The following is a 19212-nucleotide window of genomic DNA, read 5'->3' as shown; positions in this document are numbered from 1 at the left end:
GTCCAGGGGTTTGCGGAACCAACGGTGCATAAATTTGGAGAGATGGTCGGGGGGGGTCCAGTCCCCCGAACGCGGGTGCCGTATGTTGCGGGGGTCGAATAGACGTTGCCCCGTGGGGTCCAGAATGGCTTCCCCTTCTTCTTGGACCGGTGTGGGGTCGTCCGGTAGTTGGATGTCGTCCAAGAAGGTGCCTTTTAGGAGACCCGTATGGGATCCCGTGTCCGAACCCCAGTCATTGTCTGGGTCGGAATCTGCGGCCTGCCACTCATCTAACACAGCCATAGAGCGTGTTTGTTCTTCCCCCCGTCCGAGGAGTAATGGGCGGGGGTGGGTGGTGTTGGCCTGTGGCGTTTGGCAGGAGCCTTGCCTTTGCCCATGTTGTCATTCCTTTCCTTGCCCTTCCAGTGGCGTTTGCTGGGCCGAGAGTCGGCCTGGGCATGGGATTCTGAAGCCTCAGAATCATAGTCATGGGCTTGGGCTGTTGTGGCTTTTTTAGTCTGATCGGCAGTCGCCGTCATAACCCTGGATAATGCTTTCTCCATAGAGGCGGAGATGGCTTCCGCAATCATGGTTTGGAAGTCTGCAGGGTTTTGAGGTGTATCCATGGTAATAGGAGTTGGGCCGCTGTAATAGCTGAGGCACAGAAATGTTGGGCTAGGGGTCTGTCCCAGTTAGTGATAAAAAAGGGGGGTACCTGCAGTACCCAGTTAACCCCAGCAGGGTAGGTATAGGTATATATATATAAACCGTGAAATGTAAAAAGGCAAAAACCCCAGCAGGGTGAATATGACAATTCTGGCAGTAAAAAGCACCAGTTTCCCCAGCAGGGAATATTGGGATTTTCTTCTGGGCCACACCCAGGTATAAATGCTCAAATATGTATAGGTGGCACGAAATCCACCTGATAGCAGCGGTATTAAATATAGGGCTTCACCCTGTAAGTGTGCAAAAGCACCAGTAGGCAGTAAATATTTTTCGATTATGGGGCCACACCCCAAGCACAGGTAAATAATTTGACTGACCTGGGGACCCCTGCCTGGTTGTGTCCGGTTACTGTGTGTACGGGCGCCGGAATGAGGAGACCGCAATGCTCCCAAGATGGCGGCCGTGGATCTCGCGAGACGCGAGATCCAAGATGGCCGCCGGAGGAGCGGGAAAAAACGGTTTCCCGCCGTGCGGCTACAGTGAAAGCGGCTGTGAAGCCGTGTGGAGGAAAAAGGGGGGGTGGAGGGTGAGCGTTACCCTCAGGGAAGTGAGAGACAGTCGGTCCGACGGCGGAGAAGCCGGCGGACCGAGAGGTGAAGAAAAGGAGAGAGACCCTGTGAGGAAAACAGGGAGGGGGAAAAGACTCCCCCAAGAGCGAAACCCCAAGAGGGCAGAAGAAATAAAGGTAGAAAACAACAATAGTAGCAAAAATAAAACTACCTATATAAGATAAATACAGTATATATAAAGAATTACATAAAAAATTACATATACAATAGTGAAAAAGGGAAGAGCCAAAAACTCTGACCTGTCTGCTGATGGAGCAGTAAAGAAAGAGGGGGAGGAGCCTCATTACTGTGAATACTATACCTCCTACTTTCTTTTGATTGGTTAATGTTTTCACCTTTTCTTTACTGCTATGTGAGTTAGTAAAGAGAGTTAATGCAAAATATGAAGCCTCCTGTCATGTGGTAAAATTGTCACTTTTCAACTTTTGTGCAGACGAAAAACAACAATTCCCACCAATCTCACTTATCTCTAGTGCCTATTTCTACTCATTCACTGCACGCTCTGTTCATTCTGATCTTTTCACATTGCTGATATTTCCCAGTCGGTCTGATGTCTGCAAAATCTTTACAGTTTGTATTGTTATATCTGTGTTTCTAGATTTCTATGTGTCTCCTTTTACTCTTCATTTCTTTGTCCTTTCATACAAGCCCTTACATTTCTTCTAGCCTCCCCTGTTCATTTCTCTCTTAGCTTATCATTTCAGTCCCAACTGCCCATCATTCTCTTTCTCACACCTTTGTCATCTCCATTCTTTTACACAGGCAGCTGGGTAAACAAGAATTTGAAGAACTACTTTAATTTTATTGCTTTCAAAAAAGTTGCTCATATATTATTTTTAGCTTTATGACTGAGCTGGTGAGTGCCATCGTTTATATATTATAAAATTCACTTTTAAGTTAGTACATTATTATATAAATATATATGTAGGGCAGTCATGTCCATTCTATGCAGGTCAGTTATGTCCTCCCTCACCAGGTTTGACAAACCATTTCCATGTATACCACAACACAAAGCATTACATTGTCAATATTGTCATTGTATACTGTTACATTACAATGTCCCTTTACTGAAACCAAAAAGCTCAGTCTAAACCAGGGGTGCCCAAAAGGTAGATGCCCACATATGGTAGAACTATAACTCCTAGGATGCTTTGCATGCCTTTAGAATGTCTTAAGAATGACAAAGCATCATGGAAGCTGTAGTTTTAAGAAATCTGGGGATCTGCCTTTTGGGCACCGCTGGTCTAAACCATGGCAACGAGACCTAGGCCAATATCACTAAACTTTACTTTGTTATACAGTCAGTCAAATTGTATTCTATTGGTATTAACAAAGCCAAGTGAATCATCATGATTCATCATCCAGTAGATAGTTCTTATGACATTAATAACAAAAAAATGTTATTTCTTATATGATTATATGTAAAAGTATAGCTCGAACGGCTAAATCTATATAATTGCTTGTTTTTACTTAATTATTGTATTATTCTAATCTATTATAATGTTAAATAGATTTATTATACATTATTTGTATTTCAAAAAAATATTGTAGCATGTTAAGTTGGTTCAGTATAGTTTGTTTCTAAAACATAATCTCTTAATTTTATTTTCTAGGTTTTTTTTTGGTCTAAAAATATTTTTACTGAATGTACTGTAGATCGCTTCTTCTCTTTATTATGTGTATTGTTTAAGCATTGTTGTTTTGTTCCAATTTTTAAACAATAGGATTTTGTCTTATAATGAACTGTTGGATACTTATCCCTATACCGGTATTGGGTTTAAGTGACATTCAGGCTTTATTGTGACATTTTGTAATTAGTCATATACAGCTCTTGAGTCCTTGAGAAGTGAATCATTTTTGCAGCAGTAAATTATAATTTGTCTGGAACTATTGTTTAAAGCACTGTAGTCATTCAGAATATATAGTTAATGCAAAGCTGTTGTGAGGGACTGTACAGAACAGGCATATCTTACAATTTTTTAAATACTATTTATTTAGTAGTTTTTAATATAAGTAAAGTACAATGAAAATGAACAAATTAAATAACTACATAAATAAGAAAAGTGGACTAAAACAGTGCCCACACATAAACCATGGAACAAATAAACTAACAAAAGCAATATCAAGGGTGGCGGAGCTTGCCAGCGACCGCGTAAGACGCACATGCACCGAGCTCCTGCAATTACACTGATCTATACCTGACATATAACGGGTTAAACTGCCAGATAAGCACCCAAAAGACATCCAGACACTATAGGGAAGAAGACTAAACTAAGGAGAATAGATATGGCCTCCTCCTCCCAAGACATCGGCACACTGTTCAGAGTGACTCCACAACCGCCGCCTACCAAGATGGCGCCTGCAAGGGAGGACTCCGACAGTGCTTCGGAAGAAAGTGTAACAGATGACGTCTCACACCTCAACATGCAGGGTACACCAAGGGCTAACCTTGACCTTCAGCAGCCACCTCAGGGGCGACGAGCAAGAACAACCCCGAGCCTGGATCAAACGCCAGCGAGCAAAGCTGACATTCAAAACCTACTAAGGGAAATGAAAACCCTATTTGCTGCGGACATAGCATTGGTTCGGAAGGACCTGGAGGTAATCACAGCTAGACTGTAATCGCTGGAAGACTCTGGCGACAATGTGCAAGGCCGGCAGGATGCTCAGCAGTCCGAGCTGGATGCGCTCAAACTAACCAATCTTCTCATGGAGCTCAGAATAGCAGCACTTGAAGACTCCAAACGACAACACAATCTCAAGATTCGGAGTATCCCTGAGGAGGTCACAGAATCTGAAACCCCCCACTACCTCCGCCACCTGCTAAGCAGCATACTAACACCAGCCAAAGCTAAAGCAATCTCGCTGGAAACTTACTTCAGGATCCCAAAACCAGCTAAGGCCCCGGACGGGGTTCCCAGGGACCTGCTAATAAGCTTCCAATCACTGCGCAGTAAGCAGCTGGTACAAGCGTCTGTCTGCAACACACCTTCATACCACTTTGAAGGAGCCAACCTCACCTTCTTTAACGACCTGACTAGGTCCACCATGGTCTGGCAGCAATCATTCTGTCCAGTCACCCAGCACTTAAGGAATCACGAGGTGGCATACCACTGGGGTCCGGGCCGCAAACTCACAGTGCTTCACGATAGGAAGAGAATCCAGCTACAGCAGCAGTCTGATGCAGGAAAATTCTTCAAGGCACTGGGGCTGCCTACAACATAGACCCTGCAAACATATGCCCCAGGTGCAAACTGCCAACCAACGACCCAGATGTGGGACGTGAGTAACGTTCAACCCTTCTACCTGAAAGCTACATCCACAGTAGTGGAGCCGAACCTGGTCGGCACTTGAGATCTGTCTTGGCACAGAGACATTCCATCCACTCAACCCTTGGATGCTCAGTTTACTATTGGACTGTGTCTCTAGTTCACCACAACCCACTTAAATATTATGTGTTCTTACCATCTAATGGTTTCCATGCTTGCTCTCACTCACCTACTTAAACTTAACCTTAACCTTCTCCTTCCACCCCCCCACCGAAAGCTGACTGCTTTAGAGTATAGCTACTTGTCTTAAAAAGTGCATTGTTGATCTGAAAGTACTTAGGCACATAACAGCCTCAATTCGTTGTATAAGGTATCTCACATGTCAAAAGTCACTGTTCAAAATGTTTTCCTTGCATACACACAAAATGTAGCATGATATGCCTTTTATAGTTTGTATGGCTGACTATGTGATACCATATAATACAAATAAAAAAATGAAAAAAAAAGCAATATCAAAATTACAGACTGGTAAATATCACAGTAATAAACTGTGTAAAAGCACCATGATTCTTGATATACCAAAATGAATTAAAGTTATTGAGAATATAAAGAAGATGGTCAGTGGTGCGTGCCGAGATGAACATTTTTTGTTGTAAGAGGTTAGAGAGCGTCATGACCCATTTCTACAGAAGCACAGAAGGTGAGGTGAACTGAATTTGCCAAGGCAATTTTGTCAAGAGAAAGTTCAAAGAGTAACAAGAGAAACAAAAAAATTAAAAATATATAAGAATGAGGTCACACCGAGACGGTAGATCAAAGTGTCAATAGTGAACGATGAGGATAAGAAAGAAGAAACAAGCAAGAAAAAAGGCAATGTCCCTATACAAAATTGACATAAAAAAGGTAAAATTGATGAGAGAAAAAAGAAAAGAAGAGAATAGAGACAGGTAAATGGGTAAAAGAAAATCAGTCAATGAAAGAGGTAAAAAAGGAGGAAAGGGGATGCAAAAGAATACAGAAATTAGAGGCGGAGTCTGTTAGTGAGATATAAGATATCATGTAGTTTTGCTAAAAATTATGTAAATTATATAATACTTCATATTGTTTCTAACAGGCATGTAAATCAATACGGCCAAATTAAAAAGCCAAATCTGGGTAAATTATGGTTAACACAAATTAATAGAAGAGATGGCCCCCCATATCATGGACTAAACTGTAGGGTCTGAAGGAGAGCCCAAATCCCTCTCCTAAGCCAACAAAAATGAGAGCATTACAGGGTTTGAAACCAGGAATGTATACATTAAGGATATTTGGCTTTGAGGGATTGGAGAAAATAACCATGCTTTTTGAAAATTAGACCTCAATTTAACACATTTGGATAAGCTTTTTCAAATTATTTAATATTTTTGGATAAACTTTTAAAATTATTTAATATTTTGACAAATATTTTTATATTGTAATATGTTGATATTATTTGATATATTGATTTTTTTTTATATATGATATATTTTTGATATTTGAATGAAAAAAAAAATGTAAAAAGTTTATCCAACAAGTTTAAATCATTTGAAAAGCTTATGCTTTTCAAGCCTTAGTTAGGGCATTGGAGACCTTTTGCGAACCAAAGGAGTATAAAAAGCGACAGAGTATATATATAAAATTGTCAAAAGTAGTGAAAGGGATTTGTTGTTAAGGAAGTAATTAAATAGGATAAAAGTACTATTCTAAGGAAGCTAAAAATATCTACAGTGAGGGAAAAAGTATTTGATCCTCTGCTGATTTTCAATGTTTGTCCACTGACAAACAAATGATCAGTCTATAATTTTAATGGTAGGTGTATTTTAACAGTGAGAGACAGAATAACAAAAAGAAAATCCAGAAAAACGCATGTCAAAAAAGTTATACATTGATTTGCATGTCAATGAGTGAAATAAGTATTCAATCCCCTACCAATCAGCAAGATTTCTGGCTCCCAGGTGTCTTGTATACAGGTAACAAGCTGAGATTAGGAGCACTCTCATAAAGGGAGTGCTCCTAATCTCAGCTCGTTACCTGTATAAAAGACACCTGTCCACAGAAGCAATTAATCAATCAGATTCCAAACTCTCCACCATGGCCAAGACCAAAGAGCTGCCCAAGAATGTCAGGGACAAGATTGTAGAGCTACACAAGGTTGGAATGGACTACAAGACCATCGCCAAGCAGCTTGGTGAGAAGGTGACAACAGTTGGTGCAATTATTTTCAAATGGAGGAAACACAAAATAACTGTCAGTCTCCCTCGGTTTGGTTCTCCATGAAGATCTCACCCTGTGGAGTTTCAATGATCATGAGAACAGTGAGGAAACAGCCAATTCTACATGGGAGGATCTTGTTAATGATCTCAAGGCAGCTGGGACCATAGTCACCAAGAAAACAATTGGTAACACACTACTCCGTGAAGGACTGAAATCCTGCAGAGCCCGCAAGGTCCCCCTGTTCAATAAAGCACATGTACAGGCCCATCTAAAGTTTGCCAATGAACACCTGGATGATTCAGAGGAGAACTGGGTAAAAGTGCTGTGGTCAGATGAGACCAAAATCGAGCTCTTTGGCATCAACTCAACTCGCCGTGTTTGGAGGAGGAGGAATGCTGCCTATGACCCAAAGAACACCGACCCCACCGTAAAACATGGAGGTGGAAACATTATGCTTTGGGTGGGGGGGGGGGGGTTCTGCTAAGGGGACAGGACAACTGCACCGCATAAAAGGGACGATGAACGGGGCCATGTACCGTGAACTCTTGGGTGAGATCCTACTTCTCTCAGCCATGGCATTGAAAATGGGTCGTGGATGGGTATTCCAGCATGACAATGACTCAAAACACACAGCCAAGGAAACAAAGGAGTGGCTCAAGAAGAAGCAGATTAAGGTCGTAGAGTGGCCTAGCTAGCCTCCAAACCTTAATCCGATAGAAAATCTGTGGCGAGAGCTGAAGGTTTGAGTTGTTAAACATCAGCCTCAAAACCTTAATGACTTAGAGATGATCTGCAAAGAGGAGTGGGACAAACTCCCTATTGAGATGTGTGCAAACCTGGTGGCCAACTACAAGAAACGTCTGACCTCTGTGATTGCCAACAAGGGTTTTGCCACCAAGTACTAAGGGGTCAAATACTTATTTCACTCATTAACATGCAAATCAATTTATACCTTTTTAACGTGTTTTTCTGGATTTTTTCTTTTTTTTTTGCTATTCTGTCTCTCTGTCACGTATTCATCCACTTATAAAAATGTGGTTAATGGCATTTACTGTCCACACAGGAAAAGTTGTGCTGAGCAGCAACCAAATCCACAGAAGGGTTAATGCTGAGCAGCAATTATGCAAATGGGAACCTGGTAACTGCCTTTGGGGTCAAAGGCCGGTTACAGCCTATCAGATCTAGAGGAGGGGTATTTAGGCCCAGTTCTCATCCTGCTCAGTGCCCTGTCGTGGTTTCCCTTGTGGTTGTCCGAGAGCGTGTTATTGATTCTGGTTATTTGACATTGGCATTGTTTTTTGACTTCCCTGTTTTCAGGCATCCCTGACTCCTGGCTTTTCCTTATCGTTGTGTCTTTTTCTGTTTTTCTTGACCTCAGATATTCCTGACTATTCTTTAGTACGTTAGTCCGGCCATTCTAAGGTCCGGTATACATTACCTATCAGTCCTCTGTGTTACTTGATCATTCTGTAATCCTGAAACTCTCACTGTTAAAATACACCTACCATTAAAACTATAGTCTGATTATTTATTTGGCAGTTGGAAAACGTTCAAAATCAGCAGGGGTCAAATACTTTTTTCCCTCACTGTAATAAGGTCATGATCCTGAACATACAAAATGATGAGGAGTCCTATCTAGGGAAAATAATATTTGGCAGAATATAGGTAAGAAAAATGTAATGTTGCTAGTAACTTCAAATTTAAATTTAGGCTTTTATTCTAACAATTTGTCACTGCCTAACATCAAATCTATTCTCGTTTTTTTCAAAATTTATGTAGTGGTTTAATTCGCACAAAATTATGAAAGCATATATATTTACACCTAAATGCAAAATAAAATCTAGCCCATAAAGTCATACTTATTCTACCCTTCCATACTTGCATGAATTGTAGCAGTCAAAAGTAAGAAAATGATAGTGAGTGCATTATAGCAATTCTTTGCAGGGTGCAACTATAGGCTGCATGCCATAAATATTGCAGAAACCTGGTATAATTGTACTTACTTTATGTGGTATTATGCCCATATCCAGATACTATCTTTTAAATTTTGGTGACAATTATAGGAAATTTCATTATCAGTAATCTCTCTTTTGTAATATATGACTTGTATATGACAAACAAAAACAAAAAAACAGATATATTTATCTTATTCTAATATCGAGAAATATTGCATGGCAAGAGACACTATATAAGCTCTGAAATATTTTGTCCCCTAAGATATTGGTCATGGATGACTGAATAAATTAAACATTGAATATGTATGAACAGCACATAGGAACACCTCTAGTGGCAGTCCCTACAGATGGCCACCACATGTGCTACCTAGTCCAGTGCTGCACACTGCTCTGCATGGAGATGCTGAAAGTCCCCAATAGATATGTATTGATTTAATGCATCTCTATGAGGAAATACTGATTGGCTCAGAGTAGCATTTTGCTGTGCATGCATGATAGCCTCCCAATACTTTCCTATGGGAAACCATTGGTTTGGCAGAAATCATCAAGGTTGATCATCCCATGGTGAAACTGTCATGGCATGTGAGAAAAGGTGAGTTTTAACATTTTCATCCTCATGGAGAGGGGGCTGGAAACCTAAACATCAATTCCTGCACTTCATTGTTTCTTTCAGTTATGGACTATATAAGGTGAACAGAGATAAAAAAAGAAAAAAAGGAACATTAGGGAAGAGGAGAGCTAAAAGACGACAGGGGAAGGGCCCACCATTGCCAACTCCCCAAGGCTGAAGAGTTCCTATAAATTACCCTAAGAATCAAAGGAGCCCACTAAGTCCCCTTAACTGCAGAGTTTGTAAATATGAAAAGGGTACCTCGGAGTCCAGGTTAAAGTGTACTTCTGGTAGATGTTGAAAGAAGCAGGGATAAGCTGTTCTATGGATTTAATGTCTTTCACTCGAGCAATCCAATGTTATACTGTGGGCACTGTTCTCTGCATATAAATCCTATGCTATTGTCTTCATCGAAAAGAACATGGAACAGGTTTTAAAAGTATTTTTTTCTTCATAACTAGGAATTAATATTCATTTGAATGTCACATTTGAATCCATTTGAGCATTATATAAAAAAAATTTCTACAGCATTAAAAGGTTTTGAAATGATGACCTTTAGTTTTGTTTATAATTTGCTATTTAAATTTGAAATAAAATATGAAAATAACATAAATCAGGGTTTGATGAGGCACATGTCATATTTATTGTTATGAAAGTCACAGAGAGAGAACAACTCATAATATAGGTCAAATTCTAGACCGATCTTATAGCTGGTCATTTGTGCATTATATATCATGGCAGTGAGACAGTTGATAACTATAACACATTTAAGCTTTTCTTAACATATACACTGGATCTTTGGCCTGCCAAAGCTACACGCGTGACAATTTTATTCTGACCTTTTCCACAGAGTAGAGTAAAGTGTACATGCACCAAGGTATACTAATTTGAGGAAATAAGTATTTTCTGAAGAGGTGGATAGCAGTACTACTCACTTTGATTGGTGAAATAAAAAAAATTCAATTCCTCAAAATTACCAAGAATAATCCCATGCCAAGATTAATTTATTTGATGTAAGCAAATTTAAAAGAAGTTTTACTCTATAAACAGATGGAGTATGGTTTAACCAGACATAAAATACAAAAATGTCATATCTAAATTCTTTAAAGTTACTAACTGCTTAAAATCTACGTCAGCAACTTTAATGCCCCCCATGGACCCTCAGTCCGTCTCCTCAACGGGACACAGCAGTATCCTCCACTTCGCAATAAGGACGATACAGAAGACCCTGAGAGACCTGAGACTGGTGGATACCTGGCGGACCTTGCACCCCTCCGATAAGGACGACACGCACTATTCGGTCATACACATGAGATACTCGCGCATAGACTACCTCCAGATCCAACAAGAGGGCCTACAACGACTGCTGAAGGCGGAGATTCTCCCGACACCATGGTCGGATCACAGCGCAGTACACATGCTCTTAGACTCTCCCCTCTACAGGCCCACACGAACGGCATGGAGGCTGAACGAATCGCTACTAACGGACCCAGACGTGAGAACGGAACTAACAGAACATCTGCAAAATTACTTCGCCGAAAACAATACAGAAGATACAGCGAATATGACACTTTGGGAGGCCCATAAAAGTGTACTCCGGGGACATTTCATAAGAATAGCATCACGCAAAAAAAAGGAAGCGCAACGAAACATAAAGGATCTCACTGACAAAATAGCGACACTGGAAACACTTCATAAGCGAAGACAATTAGAGACACAATACCGCACTCTATTGGATGCTAGACGACAACTCATGGAACTGGTAGCCAGAAAACACCACAGAGATACCCAGAGATCCAAAGCCTTCTTCTACATACACGCCAACAAAGGAGGGAGACTGTTGGCACGCATGATCAGAAGCTAGAGCTCAGGTACTTGAACTGAGGAAGACCAAGGGCACCCTCACACAACACCCAGAGGCAATTGCTGACGAATTTCGAGCGTACTATCAAAAATTGTACAACATCGCCCCAGCAAACCCCAACATACATCGGGATGAACTCGCAGAGGCCACAACTCAATACCTACAAGGCTCCTATCCAGACGCCCTATCGCCAGAGGAGGCAGACATGTTGGAGACCTCAATAACTGTGGACGAAATCCAAGCGGCGATTAAATCAGCAAAACGGGGGAAAGCACCAGGACCAGATGGCCTATCCACAGGGTACTATAAAGAATTCAAGGAGATCCTAACCCCACATCTATTGACGGCCTTAAACCAACTCCAGGAGGGAGACAAATTTCACCAGGAAACTATAGCGGCCACTATCACGGTGATAGCCAAACCAGGGAAAAACACTAAAAGCTGTGGTAACTATAGGCCCATATCCCTCCTCAACACCGACGTGAAGCTCTTCTCTAAAATCGAGAATACAACGAGAATACAACGATATATCCCACGGCTGGTCCATCCAGACCAAACAGGCTTCATCCCAGGTCGGGAGGCCAGAGACAGTACCCTGAGAGCATTCACCATACAGGGACTGGCTCTCAAGGAGAAAGCGGATCTACTCATGCTCTCCACGGACGCCGAAAAGGCGTTCGATAGGGTGACATGGAGCTTCATGATGGCAACTCTGACAAGGGTCGGCTTGGGGAGAGGCATGCTCTCGTGGATCAAGGCATTATACACTAACCCAAGTGCATGAGTGAGGGTAAATGGTGCACTAACGGACAGCTTCCCCATACACAACGGCACCAGGCAAGGTTGCCCGCTATCACCACTCCTATTCGCCCTGACACTAGAACCATTCCTGGACAAGATACGAAGAACACCAGAAATCAGGGGGTTTATACACCGGGACCAGGAACACAAGGTGGCTGCATATGCAGACGACATGCTCTTCTTTGTAGATAACCCTCTACGCTCCCTACCAGCTCTACTAGAGGAATTTGCAACATATGGACGAATCTCAGGGCTTAAGCTGAATCTCACGAAATGTGAAATCCTGAATGTGTACTTGGGAATATGGATCCCATCTAAACCGGCAGAGCTATACACCAGAAACTACAACCCCCTCCTACGAGCAATTCTGACGGACCTGAAGGCATGGAACTACGACTATATCTCGTGGCAAGGACGCATTGCAGTGGTCAAGATGAACATCCTACCGCGACTACTGTACTGCTTCAGCGCCATACCGTGGCATATACCCTCAGAATTTTTCACTACGCTCAAATCAGCAATAACCCGATATGTCTGGAGAGGGGAGAGGGCGCGACTCAGCTATGAAAAGATATGCCTCCCAAAAGCGTGGGAGGACTGGCCCTGCCGGACATACGCAAGTACTACCAAGCGACGGTGCTCCAACGGATTAGGGACTGGCAGATGGCCCCAGCAAACAAACTATGGGCAAACATGGACAGAGCGTGCACGAGCCAGGCCCTCCGCGCATATATTTGGCAAGATGCAAAAGACGCCACGCAAACTCTGGGCAGCGATTCACCCATCACACAGACTCTGAAAACATGGACAAGCTTGAGAAGGAACCAACTTATATCGCCTTCGCCTAGCCCTCTGATCCCACTAACGTTCAACAAAGCAATTGGAGGGGGATTACCGCCATCCGCATGGCCAATAGATGGGGACGCAGACTACATCCCCCTGAGTACGGTTCTGAACAACACAGGGCTGCAGAGGCTACAGGAATGGTCAAATGTAGAAAGGCAGACACTTATGCACAGATTCTACTTTGCACAACTGCGGCACTTTTACCACAACATGCCGAACAGAGAAGGAGTACACAGGGAGATGACATGGTTCGAGCAACTTTGCCAGACGGAGTCCAATGCAGTAGGCAGAGTATCAGACATCTACCAGAAATTGATCACGGGAAATCTCACTAGGAAAGATGCATTCAAAAGGCAATGGGAGGAACTGACTGACAGAACATACACAGAGGACCAATGGGAACAGATACTCATCCTTCAACACAAAAGATCCATAAGCACCAGATACCAGGAAGTCAATTTCAAGCTACTATCTCATTGGTACAGGACCCCTGCCTTACTACATAGAATATTCCGGGGGACACCGGATACCTGCTGGAGATGCGAAGTACAGGCAGGTATGCTGCGTCACATTTGGTGGGACTGCACACCGATCCAGGCATACTGGTCAGAAGTAAAACAGGTAATAGCGACAATCCTGGGGGACATTCTCGAACTCACAATAGAAGTGGCGCTCCTACACTTCACCGAAAGCACAATATCCCAATATAAGAGATCGATATTACGACACCTGATCAACGCGGCTAAGGCACTAATCCCGACCAGATGGAAGCAGACGCAACCACCCACTAAAGCATAATGGCTACAAAGAATCGAGGAGATCCACTCAGCGGAGGCAAGATACGCAGAACTGATAGGAAAAAGCGAGAAACACACGGAACTATGGAAACCATGGTACACTTATATTTCACAAAACAGAACATAGGAAGACACAGCGCGATCCCTCGAGACCCAAGGGGACCCAAGGGTGCTGCAACGTATCTCGCCCTCCCACTTCCTCCTCCCTCCCCCCCTTAACTTTTTTTTTTTCTTCTTCTTTCTCACCACATACATTCACAACCTCGCGAGCCAATGCCGAAGTCAGTCTAATAAGTGTCCGGGGCGGCCGTGGCCGGGAGGTACCGAGATCTGTGAAACGTGTCATATATCCAGGACACGTAAACAAACACCTACACACAAATTCAAATTGAGCAATTAAATACACACTGATGAAGCAACAATAGACAAGGGAGGACTACACAACAGCGGTCTACACACCGTCCATTTGGAGAAGGGGAGAGGACGGAGACACAGACAGACTATCACAGGCAAATTATAAATAAATAGACTTATGTAACATAAGCTAGGAAATTTAATAACACACTCTCACACAGACGAGCGAACCTAAAACAATATAGCCTGAGTGAATCTGATTCAACCCCAGAAGGGAGCTTCCGACAGCGATAAACACCCAACCGTAAACAGTAAAAACCCGAGACGATACGTACGCTTAGACGCAACAACTGGAAACACACCAGACATAGGGCAAGGGAACGGAGACAAGCTCGACACGAGACATATCCCAGAGACCCAAACGCAACAGACCCCAAACGACCAAGGAGGCTATCCGGCTCCACATAACACAAACCCACTCACGACTTCATAGATATTTGGCAAGTTACTCCCATGGGCGGGGACAAAGGATAGACTGTAGGGCAAAGTACGAACACTGAGGGACCTACCTCAAGCAGATACACGCATGACGCAAAGTACTAACGCATTCCACACTCACAAGCTCCAAAAACACTAGAACACACAACTCTAGCAAAACGAGGAGCAGTCAGTTACGTAAATATTTGGCTAAACTCATCTTCCAGGAGAAATGTCTTTACAAAAGTTAAATTAACTCACGATACTTAGGACCTGAGTGCCCGTCAACATTGTGGGCCTGTGAGCCCGTATAACCATTTGCATTAACATAGGGAAGGGAGAAAGGAGGGAGGGGAAAAGGAGAGAAGGGAAGAAAGAGAGAAGAGGGAAAGAAGAGAGAGAGGGGATAGAAAAAGAGAGAAAGGGGGAAAAACTACTCCTGCACAGGTGAATTGGGTGGTATTGGAGAAATTAAGCTTTGATAGAAATGAGAGTCTTTAAGCTGCCCCTCCCTGACAAAGGGTGCACTCACTAAATGCACATATGACAATTACAAATGTTACAAGACCTTCATGAATCAGACTAAGCAAAGGTCATGCAAGCTCGGACAAACACTCAATATTGCATAACTTTGTTTCCGCACAGGTTGTACATGTTATATGATATGTATTACACTGATGGGGACCTGCGAGTCCCATGGTTATTGCTCAACCTTGTTATCACGAATAAAAATCGTATTTACAAAAAAAAATCTACGTCAACATTCCAGAGTTAAATTTGAGAACCTAAAATGTTCTAAAGCCCCAAATTACTCATCTGTACTTATACCCACATATACATTTAGCAGTATCACATATTATGTGATGTTTGATTCTACAGTTTTGTTAATTTTACCTTGGAGAGTTTTAAAACGTATTGCAATTGATAGTGCTTGAAATTAAAGAAATTTTCAATTTGAACCAGCCCTCTCTATCTATAAAATGCCACACTAAAACATTCCTTTTCAGAATTCAGTCCGTGGTACCCTCAAAAAAAGATAATTGATTGGCAAAAAGCTGTTTGCTGGTTAGGGAACAGCTGGGGTTGTAAACAGATGAACAAAGGGAAGGAGTTGGGGTGGGAGGGATGTATTTACCACAAGGCAAACAAGGCATTTGCCTAGGGCAGCACTTTCGAGGGGGGCACAAAAAAATGCCACCCCAAGCTCCCAGACAAATGCCTTGTTTGCCTCGTGTTCTGGGGCTGTCCACCTTACTGTGAGTGAATGAGTGTAGCTGTCAGTGTGTGTCTATGAGTGAGTGTCAGTGTGTATATGTCATTTTATGTGTATCTGAGAGTGTGTGCCTGTCAGTGAGTGGGTGTGTCAGTGTGTGTCTGTCAGTGAAAGTGTGTGTTTATTAAACAGTGAGTGCCAATGACTGTATGTGTGTGGCAATGACTGTGTATCTGTCAGTGAGAGTAAATCAGTGCATGTATCAATGAGGGCATGTGTCTGTCAGTCACAAAAATGGCCTTGACACAAATTTGGGGGGCAAATTTAGATTTTGGGGGTGCCCGAATTTAGTCGTGCCTAGGACAGCACAAATCCATAGGGTGGGGTCTATTCATGAATGTGGTGAGCTTCATGAATATTTTTGTCTTCCCTGCCTGGTCTTCTTGAGCCAGCAGGAGAGAAAACAAGAGCAGTGATAGAGAGACAGGAAATATGACACTATCATATTCCCTATGTATCTATCACTTTTTTGTTTCCTCTCTTGGGACACACTGTGATGAGCAAACAATAAGAACACAGAGTAGCCTTGCAGACAGAGATGGCTTACTGAAGATCTGGAGTACTGAGTGGCCTGGTTGCAGCATTGCATTCATGGCCTGGTCAGGGAAGTTTCCTGTTTCTGTGCGCTGTTTTATTCAGGCAGAGGGTTAGGTATAGTAAGGGACATGTTTGTAAACAGAGATAGGTGGATGGGGAGATACAAGTGGTGGGTATTGGGAGAGATGAAGTTGTATAAAATGCTCAGTGACATTCACACATACAATGTCACAGCTACAACGACAAATCTGCATTCACACACTCTGGCATGCATCTCAAAGACAATGCATTTATACACATTGGAATAAATGTCAAATCAGGGCCAACCCAAGACATGGTGTTGCCTGGGTCCACGGATGAAGTGGAGCTCTGGGAGCTCCAATGAACTCTAAATGTTAAATTCTAAAAATAGAAAATTATATAATATTACAACTATTCAAGGATATGAATGTAGCTCTGTTGAATCTGATGGTTTGCTTAAAACTAAAACACTGAACCTTTATAATAATTATTGCAGCAGGCTCCAACACAAAAAGGAATCAAAGTTTTACAAGAAAATATAAAAATAACATGGGTGGTGATAAATGCATACATATCATACAAAAATATTAAGTTTGGATAAATTATATTGAAACGTTACTAAATTAGGGAGTGACTATGTAGCATGGAATGCATTTAAGAGCCATTTGGTGCAAAAATGTCCAACAGAGAAAGTATATTTTTGGAGCATTAATTGGATCACCATGTTGATAACCTGCATTTTGTTGCAGTTTACTGTTTAAACAATGCCAATCCATTTTATTCGTTTGGGTTAACATTTCAATTTATACATAAAAATAAACAAAACTGGTCATTACGCTCTAAATAGAAAATATACAACTGAGATACATACATCGCACATATGTCAAATACCACATTCATAAATAGAATCCTAATTTCAAAGCTAGTATAAGCATGTCACCTAAGTTCTGTCAATTGTGTTTGTAAGGGTTTAAATGCTGTCTTGTAGATATAAAATGAGCACATGATAACAAGCACGCATGAAGGATTAACCAGTAGACATTGTTTTGATAGTTTTGATCTATTCGTATCTGTATGCACCATTAACTTGGTGCAGCAAATGTTTAACTTTATTTGCTATTATGCTTTGCAATCCTTAACACTATGTTTCATATGAAATGTAGTTTACAAGCATCTAACGATACCTGGATTAGTCAATGCTGAGTGATCTCGTAAGATACCATATAAATTGCACAATTCATGCACACAATTTAATACTAAATTATTACAGTAATGAAAAATAATACTGTACAGAAACATGTACTCTGAATAGAAAGAAAAAGCTAACCATGATTTGAGCGTGTCCATTGGGAAAAGAGCTTGACGAATCTGCATTTATTGGGTCCTGGCAGTTTCTCAATCGACATCTGAAAGCGTCTTGGACCTGTGAAAACAATATTAATATTATGAGTTCATGATTTAGTTTTCTTTACAAATATAACAAGCTAACCCAAACTCATGACCCAAAAAGCATCCATAGAGACTTAAACAAGAAGAACAATGTGGATTTATTTATACACCTGGCACACTCCTTGCATGCTGCAGACACTCCTAAATAATAGACAAATAATAGCAAGGCCTAAAAAGTGTTTAAAGTTGCAAAAAAAAAAAAATAACACAAAAAATATGCCCATAAAACAACACTAAATCTTCATTGTACACAAATACTACAGGATATAAAGGAAGACTGTAATCACCAACGTTACTGAGTTTTATAGGTTCTGACCTCATTAGTATGCTGTATTTTTTGCATGTTCAAATCTTTATAGTTTGTTGCACACAAAAAAAATATGTTTTGCAAAATACAGCACTAGAAACAAATCTTCTTACCAATGCCACCTCATGGAATAATAATCTCCTTATTAGTGTGTGTACACAGCTCATACACTAAGAACCTAGTGTAAGAGCTAATTTTAATTCACAACCTGACTGCAGACAATCAGAGAAACTTCAAACAGGTAGTGACATCCTTATTATATGTCTCACTGGGTGTCTTCGCCTTCTAATACAGGTTGCTTAGTTATTAACTGAGTGCTATCAATGGGTGAACTGTGTACATATATTTGATAAGGAAGTTTTTTCTGGTTTGAGGGTGTTCGGCTAAGGAGGAAGGCTAACGGTGAAGCAATCTGCAAAATATTTATCTTTCAGAACTTTGTCTTTAGTCTAATTAAGCATGTAAATGTTTAGAACCAACTAGTCGTAGAAACATAGATGTATATTTTAAATAATCATACATGACAGATTTTTGGCTAAAGATTGGCAAACCAGAATATCCGAGAAGTAAATGAACTATCCTTCCGAGAAGTAAATGAACTAGCAGAAGAAAATATATAGTAATTCAGTGAGATCTATGTGACAAGGAAGGCTGGCTTTCGCTGCGACTATTGTTTTACTGTTCATTTATATTCATTATGGATTAAATTTCTGGCTGCAGGAAATTAAACATAAATAAATAGAAACCCAAACTTTCACAGAAAAATGGAAATTAGAAAAGCATTATACAACATTCACTATCAAAATGAGTAATGATCACTGTGTGAAGTGGTGCATTACATGGTCCCTTTTGGCTGCTTGTGTTAAAGGGACTCTCTAAATATCAAAAACAGCTCATCATTTTGTCTGGCAATGAAAACACATTGCTGCTTCTGAAAAACAACAATGTTAACATTTATCCAATAGTATATTTAGAGTGGCTATTAGACCTACAACCATTAAAGGCACTTCTCCCCCCCCCCCCCCCCCAACACTTTTAATACCCAAATTTAGTATAAACATTTTTATTGTTATGTATTTTGAAGAAACATATGTAGTCCATAAAGCTTCACTCACACTTATTTATACAAAGCTACAATAACGC

The 19212-nt window shown here is 41.3% G+C and overlaps 1 protein-coding gene across 6 annotated transcripts in view; it reads right to left on the bottom strand.

Annotated features, from left to right (window-relative positions):
* ADGRB3 (adhesion G protein-coupled receptor B3) overlaps positions 1–19212 on the bottom strand; it is an 880860-nt gene that overhangs the window by 83701 nt on the left and 777947 nt on the right. For all 6 annotated transcript variants that reach the window (XM_063442965.1, XM_063442970.1, XM_063442966.1 and 3 more), the window contains one exon: positions 17641–17736. In XM_063442965.1, the coding sequence (XP_063299035.1) occupies positions 17641–17736 (96 nt within the window). The remainder of the gene's footprint in view (positions 1–17640; positions 17737–19212) is intronic.

This window comes from Pelobates fuscus, chromosome 2, assembly GCF_036172605.1.
Source record: "Pelobates fuscus isolate aPelFus1 chromosome 2, aPelFus1.pri, whole genome shotgun sequence".
NCBI classification, from domain to species: Eukaryota; Metazoa; Chordata; class Amphibia; order Anura; family Pelobatidae; genus Pelobates; species Pelobates fuscus.
Note: the sequence above shows the minus strand (reverse complement) of the source record. Positions and strands in the feature narration are given on the sequence as shown.